The sequence below is a fragment of the Gymnoscopelus microlampas genome, assembly GCF_963454915.1.
Source record: "Gymnoscopelus microlampas genome assembly, chromosome: 12".
Classification (NCBI taxonomy): domain Eukaryota; kingdom Metazoa; phylum Chordata; class Actinopteri; order Myctophiformes; family Myctophidae; genus Gymnoscopelus; species Gymnoscopelus microlampas.
The window spans coordinates 31,213,944-31,223,943 of record NC_139949.1 but is presented as its reverse complement, the minus strand read 5'-3'; the positions used below and the strand labels follow the sequence as shown (position 1 = coordinate 31,223,943).

General features: G+C 38.3%; 1 protein-coding gene across 1 annotated transcript; it reads left to right on the top strand.

Moving 5' to 3' along the window:
- The first annotated feature begins 2,669 nt into the window (after positions 1-2,669).
- On the top strand, positions 2,670-9,387 carry LOC311056503 (myelin protein zero-like protein 2). The gene is made up of 5 exons (XM_084073165.1): positions 2,670-2,892; positions 4,620-4,789; positions 4,925-5,135; positions 5,602-5,770; positions 8,050-9,387. Exons 1-5 carry the CDS (start codon positions 2,850-2,852, stop codon positions 8,207-8,209), a joined length of 753 nt encoding a protein of 250 aa, XP_083929291.1. The 5' UTR covers positions 2,670-2,849; the 3' UTR covers positions 8,210-9,387.
- The last annotated feature ends 613 nt before the right edge of the window (positions 9,388-10,000 follow it).

The window sequence follows — 10,000 nt, the reverse complement described above, 5'->3', positions numbered from 1 at the left end:
ATCATATTGGCAAAATATATTTAAATCACTGTACTGGGAGTCAGAGGGCCCAATGTCAAACTGTCTAGTTTTCAATATAACATGGTAACATTTGTGACTACGGGCTCGAAGACTGATACTGTTGAATTTGGATGCAAGTGCAGGTTCCAATTCATACTGCACTTATGAAAGACTAATATGCACTATTTGCAATTAGAAAAGATAAAGTCTGAATTGAGAGGGAGTGAAGACACATTTTACAAGACCTGGCAACCCTTCATCGACCACTTCAATAAGCGCACGCTGATTATTTTTGTATTATTATTTGTCTTTTTGATTTGATGTATCCCTATATATTTTTTGTATTTGGCTTTATGATTGATGTGCATTCTAGTACTAGATTCTAGATTGTAGTACAATGTATCCGCCTAAATGCATCATTTCTATTTTATTATAATAATAAATAAAAAAAGGTTACGTTTGTAACTCTCATATTGTATGATAAATTAAACGTAATACTGTTGTTTAAGGAGACAGAGGAAGTAAAGGAAATAGGGCACGATTTGTGCTGGGAGAGTATGAGGACAAGAGTGACTGTTGTTGTTCTGTTTTTGTTTGTATGTTTGTATAACTGTTTTTTGATGGTGTTATATATTTTATTTGAACTCATTGTCTTTTCTTTCTTTATATTTTATAGTTGTATACTAAATTTCCAATAAAAAGAGTATTAAAGAAATTATAATAATACAATGTTCATTCATGACCGTTGCATCACAATTCTAAAATGCGTGTATGATAACCTGCTTCTGATACTGTGAAAGCACATAAGTACACAAGCAGACACACACACACGCACGCACGCACGCACGCACGCACGCACGCACGCACGCACGCACGCACGCACGCACGCACGCACGCACGCACGCACGCACGCACGCACGCACGCACACACACACACACACACACACACACACACACACACACACACACACACACACACACACACACACACACACACACACACACACCATCAGTCAAATGATGTGTTGCACAAAAGCAAATAGTAAAAACGTCAGTGGTAATAATTCATCTATTTGTATTAGAGTATACAGATGTAACCAAATGGACCCATCTTCTCACCTCATACTGCTGCATACGCTGAATCATAGAGTCTCCCACGAAAAGCACATCTGGTTCAGCATCTTTACACTCCTGTAAAAATCGTGTGTGCTGCAAAAGAGACAACTTGGTCACAACAGAGTTGGAATTATGTGTTTAATGCAGTGGTTTTCAAACTTTTTGTGCCCATTCTGCCCAATTCTGAAGGAAGGACGACATCAGATAAATAATTTGCTCAGCTAAGAAGAACAACTTGGAGATCTTATAAAAAAACTTTGCAGATAAAAGGATAATTCAAGCTTTCTGTACTGCTGCAATGTTGGTGAATTTAACGTCGTTTAATACAATCAGATAGGACTTTTCTGTTTGGATGTATGGGCTGTCAAGGGTTAGTATTGCAACTCTAGATTCCAGATATAAAAAAATGGATCTAGAGTTGCTTGCGGCTAAAATGTATATAGGGATGAAGTGTGGTTAATGTATATTTTGTAATAATAGTCACAATCTACAAAGTAACTAGTAACTTAAGTTTTCAAATAATTGTAGTGGAGTATAATATTTGCCTCTGAGATGAAGTGGAGTAGAAGTAAAAGTACTGAAAATTGGAAATACTCAAGTAAAGTAAAAACATACCTCATAATTGTACTTAAGTACAGTACTTAAGTAATGTACTTAGCTTACACCACTGCAGTGCTGGGTAGGGGTCAGGGGTACCTCTCAAAATCTGAGGGCCTCTACTGCATTTAGAAGTAATTCTTGTAATGCGGTACTGTGACCGCGAGATGACAGCAAAGAGTCTAGTGGGTCGAGATTGCTTGACATTTACCTACGACAAGACAAGTACACTTTATCTCGTCTTCGTTTAAGCTTAATATGGGGAAATAATACAGCAGTTTATTCAAATCGTTAATGATGCGATCACTACTACTATTATTCCAAACTGTGCCGCTAACGTCTACACTAGTCAAGGAAATGTGAAACATGGTGAGGTTCTCCTGCAGAAACAGGTTCTACAGAATGCAGGTCCCTAAACTTCCGCCCATCAGTGTTGCCATGTCGGCTTATTATAAGCGACTTTGGGCTTATTTTTCTAAAGTTGTTTGTAAATATTGGAAAATGTTACGGGCTGCGGTTTTTTGGGCTTGTTTCTAATGCTTGCTTACTTAATTTTAATTTGCTTCCAAATGTTTTAATTATAATTTAAACCAGTGGTACTCAAATATTTTCATAAATGTTTTGTGGCCAGGGGAGCATTTGTGTTGTTAGAATGTTTCCCCCCCAAAAAATCCAAATATTCCAAGAGTTTTTGAAAATAGTCGATCTACAAGCTCACAACGCGTCGCGATGCGACGCGTTAGTGAGCTTGTAGATCGGCTATTTTCAAATAGCCGATGCATGATATAGTTTTAAAGTGTGGACTCACTGGACTGTGTGTGGCCACTGTCTGTGCAATGGTCTCCCACTGTGGCTTTCTTCTGGGCTTGTTTTTTCCTAGACCTGGTTGCTTATTTCTCTCACAAAACATGTCAACACTGCCGTCCACAGGGCAGGACAGAAAGGTGTGCTGTGTACAGCAGGGTGACTGTTTCACTAGATGCGTAACCTGCCACACACTTCCGATTATTGTTCGCCATTCTGCACGGAAACACGTTTATGATTCTCTCTCTAACCTATTTACATGCCGGGACTTGAATAGAAGGTTTTTTTTACCTGCCGGAGTATTAAAGGGCAGAATAAATCAACAATCCTATATGTATCAGGTATGGATTCAGATGTGTGTTCTTGTGGTGCCAGGTGAGTCTGAACAACTTCCTTCAACTTGTGCTTCATCGGTATATGCGATTGTATGTATCATAGATCAATAGTGGGATCTGTTCATGTTTTTACAAGTGTTTATCAACACAACAGTAGGTTATTAGCACACTGTAACACCAATGATTTCCAATCGCCAAGCAGAGAGAGAGAGAGAGAGAGAGTTGTGGTGTCTCCCATGAGTAGTATTCTCAGTAAGCTGAGAAGTCCTTAAATGTAAGTTTCTAGATACACGAATTAAACTCTTAATATAGTTAAACGGTCTTTATTTGGATTGATGTACTTCATAGCTGTTGGGAAACAATCGTGTAGCAATAATAATACAGTTGTCAGCCTATCTGTTATAGATATCAAAGAATCTAAAGGGATGTTTTCTTGTGCTAGTTGTGCTTCGCTTCTGCTTGAGTAGTCTTCAAGTTCAGATCAAGAGCTGTTTATATAGGCATACTATTACTATTAGAGTGAATGATACTGTTGAATTACATTTCAGTGGGCGGGGTGTGGTGGTGAGGACTCAACAAGGAGTCTTGATTTTCTGGCTGAAGTGTTAAAAATGTATAGGCCTTCGTTGCCAGGATGTTATCAGATCTAAGATGGAATGTGACTGGGAATGGTTTAACATTTTGTTTTGAAATCAGATATTTTAGTTGATATGGAGAAGTCATGTGTATGTACAGTATATGCACTATTCAGTTTGAGTAGCAACTGACTAGGCTAATAATAGCATTGATTTAATCTAATTTCACCTTGTTAAGAGTGGTTGGATAGTCCTGCTTGTGTGTTGACAGTAGTCCTTTCAGTCTTCCAATCCCCTGAGAAGCAGTCTCATAACAGGAATGTCACTTTGGGATCTCACAGTGGGTCTGTGTGGTCAGACAGTGGCACAACACCCATTAATCACTAACACCATGGTCTCAACAACCCATGAATGATATTGAACCACCTGTATAAACCACGCATAGGATCAGGATAATATGTTTCTTTTGTGTTTAGAAAGTGGGCATATGATCCTCTGACTGAATGTACAAATTCTAAGACGCTTTGTTTGGACAACTTATCTACTATTTCCATTCCTGATGTCGACATCTTAACTCAGGCTCCATTTCGCCCTCTGGGCTCAATACTGTCATTAATGATTAAGCTGTGCAACTGCATTCATACAGTACCAATGTTTCCTCATGAACACAGGCATCACCTGTATCTATCTGCCTTTTAGATTGCATCGTCCTGGTGTAAAGTAATGGCAAATTAGTTTCCAGGAGCCAACTTTCTTTTCAGGGGGACTGAATGCAATAAGAGCTTAACAACGTCATGAACACTTGAGTTTTAGGCACCATTTTACTGTCAGGGACATGTTTTAGAAATACAACAAGAATCAGTGAACACCAGAGATATGAGGCCGTGCACTTCCCCCAACAGTCAAGGACTTTTGTGGGCTTTTTTTCCATCACCTCGCTATGTAAACAGAGGAAGGAGTGAGCTGTTGTTTTGAATGAGAAGTTACATTACGGTCATGTTCTCCTGATAGTTTTGTGTGTGTGTGTATGTGTGTGTGTGTGTGTGTGTGTGTGTGTGTGTGTGTGAGAGAGACAGACAGAAACAGACACACAGACAGACATGACAGCCACATTGAGAGAGTGCATATTTGCTATTCTGTGCATTTCTGTGGCGTTAATGTTATCATTCTCTCTCACTGGCTTGTTGCACAGGGCTGCTGCAGGTCAACGGGATAGAAATCTTCACTACAAGTGAGGTGGAAGCAGTCAACGGGACGAATGTCAGACTGCAATGCACCTTTAAGTCGAAATACCCTGTTTCATCCAACACTGTGACTGTATCCTGGACCTTTCATCCCCTGACCCCAGGACCAGAGGAGTCTGTGTGTGACAACAGTGATCTTTATGAAACCCACACATGGTTTTAATATAGCACACTATTTTGCCTGTGTTGCATCTGCACGTTGTTAATGTGTGTGTTTTGTTTGTTTGTTTGTTTGTTTGTGCATGTATGCTAGGTGTACTACTATCAGGAGACACCATATCCTCCCACAGGGGGGCGTTTTAAAGATCATGCCGTGTGGTCAGGGGACATCGCGAAGCAAGACGCCTCCATCACGCTGCATCAGGTTCCGCCTACCTTTAATGGCACCTACATCTGCCAGGTGCAGAACAAGCCAGACGTGCACGGCAAAAATGGAGAGATCAACCTTAAGGTCGTCAACAAAGGTCTGTTTGCAAGTCCTGCCAATTGACAGCAATTGTATCTATAGAATACTTTAGTTACTCCAAACCTACTGTAGGCAAATATTATGAGTTAATAATTTTCCATCATCAAATCACTACTATGATTGTACCTAGGGCTGGGCAATTAGCCAACAAATTGTCAAAAAACGAATTGACACAAAATAATTCTAATAGATGTTTTTTGTAATCGACTAAATCGACTTGGTCTGGCCTGTTTTATACTTCTTCGTACAATAGTGGCATGGAAAAACAGCGGAAAATAACTGATCTACAAGCTCACAACATGTCGCTTCACAACACACTGGGTTTATAGTTCTGCTACCGTCACGTCATGTAAAAAAGTAACCATTCATTAATCGTAACCAAGGCAAAGATTTTACATAATCATGATTATTTGACGTCACATTCCTCAGCCCTAATTGTGCCTGTATTTTGCTTCTGTGTGCAGTGGCCCTTTCTGACTTGGGCATCCTGGCAGCAGCGGTGGGAGGAGCCTGTGGGTTAATCCTAATCCTTTTGGGCATATTCGTGTGGGTGAGGTACTACAGGAAGAGACAGTCCGACACAGATGTGGAGATGCATACACGGGAGCAGGAATGGAAAGACCCCACAGTGTGGTGAGAGCAGCTGCTCTTCTCCCCCCCCTTTTTTCTACTGATGGGTGTGGAGTCTGCAGGGGTTGACTTTGTGGAAAGACTGGTTGGGTGTTTGGAGTGGCCTTTTTTCTACCCCCCCCCCCCCTCTATTGTGAACCTCCCTGAAGTCTTGTAGTTTACAGCAGTATTAGGGTTAAAGTGCACTTACTGTTTACTTTTAAAGGCAGGTCTTTTAAGCACACTGGATATTTTACCTTTTTCCCCAAAACATATTAGTGATTGTAGGCAGAGTTACTGTTCTTACAACTGATTGTCATTGTTTTATCATTGTTTTTGAATCATAGTGTACAGACATGGATATGGTGGGAGGAGTTTTCTAACAAAAGTGCTGTTCTTGAAGCTTGTTCACTGACCTCAATTCACAGCAGCAGAGCTACAAGTAGAGGCTCTTTAGACCACTAGTTCCCAAACACTGGGTCGGGACCCATTTGTGGGTCGCGGCTGCATTTTTTTGGGATTAGTCCCTTCATTTTTTTGTTTCCTACATTTTCTATTTCATTATTATTATTTTAGAAACAATCGTTAATTAGAAAACAAATTTCTAAGAAGTTGTGAAAATAGCAGATCTACAAGCTTTACAATACTGCTTGAAGCGACGCGTTGTGAGCTTGTAGATCTGCTATTTTCACTAGTTTGGGTCCCGGGGAGACATCAATCTTTTCTTTTGGGTCTTGAGCTAAAAGCTTTGGGAACCACTGCTTTAGTCATCCCTTTATTATAAATGACTGAATCACTCTCATAGCAACAAATTAATCCTACAAAGGGTTAATATCAAAGCATTATGTCATCATCCGTTTGCAAATCTACTCACATTTATGGGATGACTTAAATGTATAGTATTTATCTATCTATTCTACAGTATGTAATTGGTGCAAATTTCACTGCAAATTTCTCCCTAAAAGTAAGCAAAATACTCTCTAACTCTGATGTGAATTGAGGCAGGTCAATTATTTTGCCTAATATGCTTGTGTCTGTGGGTTTTTATACTTTTTAACATGTTTTAAGTGCAAAGGACTTGTGCAGGCAAAGCTTTTCCTTACATTACACACACAAAAAACAAACAAAAAAAAAACAGCCAAAATAACATTTTTTTCAATATAACAGACAACCCCACCTTAAACTGTGAACATACACTATAAGAAGAAATTAGCGCATCAAGGCCAGTGACTATGACCTATGATGAAGAGTTGTTAGAATGGTCTCTTTGGTTCAAAAAAGGGGAAAAACATCCATACTAAAAAAAAAAAGATGAGTCCAAGGCACTCACAGAATACTTTATTATGAACTAGCCTGGTATTAAAGCTTTTTGACTTTATTAACCCATTTAGACCTGAGGCCTTCTAAAAACACCTTCTAAATCCTGACCTACGTTTTCTGAAACACTTCTAATATATATAAAAATTTAAAAAAAGATGTATGTTGCTATATACTGTACATAGCAACAAACAACCCCAAAAGGGGTTCCCATCTTGAAAGGTATCGTTATAAATAGGCTTTCCCGTCCTAAATGGGTTAAGAGTGACTTGGACTCATCTTTTTTTATTACGACAGTTTTTGAATATGTTAAATGAAGTAATATTGTAGTAATCATTTGTCCACTGATGGACGCAGTGCATCAGTTCTTTGTGGTGGTCTGGAGGGAAGATACTGTACACTAAGTCTGGGTTCATTCCAAGTCAAGAAGTCTGGATTTTGGATTCTCCGTGGTTTCTTCTCTCTTTCTGTTCTGCTTTTGGACATTTGGTGAGGTAAACTAACACTAACGTCTTGTTGTTCATTTGTTACATCTTGGATGGCATATCCATCTAGGGATGCAAGAGTTAAGTCAAACTAATTGATTTAATCAATTGTAAAAAAAAAAATCGATTATTAATAATTTAATTAAATTATCCATTAGTAATCAATCCCTATTTTGGGCATGTTATAGGCGAAAAGTAAAAAAAAAAAAGAGATACATAAAAAATTGTTAAATTAGCCAATCGACAAGATTACGTGTTGCAATGCAACATGTTTTGAGCTTGTAGATCGGCTATTTTAACTTATTTTTGCAAGATCCCATTGTGCGAAAAATAATGGCTAAATAGTTCATCGATTTGTTACGTAAATGTTTTATAAATCGATTACCGGTATTCGATTAATTGAAAAATGTAATCTATAGAATAATCGTTAAGAAAAGAATAGCAGTTAACATCTGTGTGCGGGGGTTTATGCATGTCATGTGTTTGTGTGGGGTTTATCAGTAAACCCGAAGAAGCAATTCATCTGAAAACAGTGGAGAAGGCGATAGAGGTTGAAAGTTCAGATGAAGAGTCAGAAGCAAGCTGTGGAGATGGAGAGGGAGACGGTGGAGAAGAGGAGGAGGAGGATGACGACGATGACGGCGGAGATGATGACAATTGATTCAGGTTCACTCCATTGATGGGATAAACCTTTCCTGTCATATCACTATTCATTATAACATACAATTAATGCCCTATTCTAGACTGTCATATGACAGTGTCACACAAATGTAGTGTAATCTACAAACTCACATGTTGCGGTGCGACGATTTGTGAGCTAATAGATGCTATCTATGCTACTTTTGAATTCTTTAGTATTATTTTTATATTGAAAATGTGCAAATATGACATGCCCAAAATAGGGATGCCGGGTTGAAAGTGGTTAAGTCTGTCTGTCGGTTTTATAAATATTTAACCAATGAAAAATATTAACAAGAGCTTCGACTAAACGACTGTACATTGTATACTTTGGAACACATGTTTTTCTTCCTGAAAAGTAACAGTTTTGGACATGCAAGGTTTCTGCCTGACAACAACATTATTCAAATTTTGTCAGGCATGTGAATGTACTGTGTATATGTCATATGAGTTCAGTGGTTTATGTAACTCTGACAATGGATTTCAAAAGTTTTATGAATGCTGGTCGACGCGAGTCTCAGTTATTATGGGAGATAACAAGAACACTGCCATCACTTATGATGTTTTGTTGATGTCAATTTTCAACAGATCCAAATTTGGAAATATGAATTTCCGTTCTGGGCAGGTGGGCCCATAGAGTTAAAAAATAAGGGTGGACCACAGTTAGTTTTTATTTTTTATTTTTTTTCCTTTTCTTTTAATACACATATTCCCATTTTTCCACATTATACAACTCACACTACACACACACACACACACACACACACACACACACACACACACACACACATGCACACACGTATGTGAGGGGGCTTGGTCGAAATAGAATGTAAGAATCAGTGCAGCCCTTTTAAATGTTATTGCCTAATCCCCTCCATGAACCTATCCATTGTCATCAATGGTCCACCAGCGTAGTATTAACCAGAAAACCAATAGATTGTGCAAATTATTTTATTAGATTTTGTGCATATTTTCCTTAATAAGCATTGTTACGTTTTTATAAATTGTCTTTTAACTGTTTCACATATATATTTATATACCATATATCTTTTAATAAAACAATTATTTGTTTCTTTTTTAAATTACAAGAACGTATCTATCCTGTATTGATCATGTCATAAGCCACTCCTAGACAATAAAAAATCCTTTTGTGTAAATGTATCCATTTGGATTGTACAAATGGAAACCAAATGGACCTATTTAGGGCGGGAACCCTTATTTGTAACTATACCTTTCAAGACGGGAACCCCTTTTGGGGTTGTTGCTTTGTACAGTATATGGCAACATACATGTTTTGTAATTTTTTAATAAATATATAAAAAGAATATATATAAAAAATAAGTTTTTCAGAAAACCAGGATTTAGAAGGCCTCAGGTCTAAATGGGTTAAGGGACCATTTAAAAACATTTGTACACTCAAGGTCATTACACACTGTGTCTGCGAACGGCGTGCATCAAAATACTTCATTTGATGGGAAAGTTGTGACAACCTTGGACTGTATAAGTATCTCTGAGAGAGCCTGCGTGCCCAATTCTGCATTAGAAAGTCTGTTAACCCTGTTAATGAATGAACAGATGCTGAAATGTTGGCCTAAGGTACTGTGACCAGTCTGTGATGAGCATAGGGGCTGAACATAACGGGTGGATAGTTGTATTTTTCTGGCAACTACATTTATAACCTTGTTTTAATGAACAGGTTAACCACGTTATGTGATATGCTATAATAATTGGTCTGCCCTCAGTTGCTATATTTTTCACTATGTTTGCATACAGT

Excerpts from the sequence above, each read along its gene's own strand:
- LOC311056503 (XM_084073165.1), top strand. The coding sequence starts at position 2,850 with ATGTATCAGGTATGGATTCAGATGTGTGTTCTTGTGGTGCCAG. Across the intron at positions 5,136-5,601 it reads CCTTAAGGTCGTCAACAAAG|TGGCCCTTTCTGACTTGGGC; the intron begins GTCTGTTTGCAA and ends TTCTGTGTGCAG. Across the intron at positions 5,771-8,049 it reads TGGAAAGACCCCACAGTGTG|TAAACCCGAAGAAGCAATTC; the intron begins GTGAGAGCAGCT and ends GGGGTTTATCAG.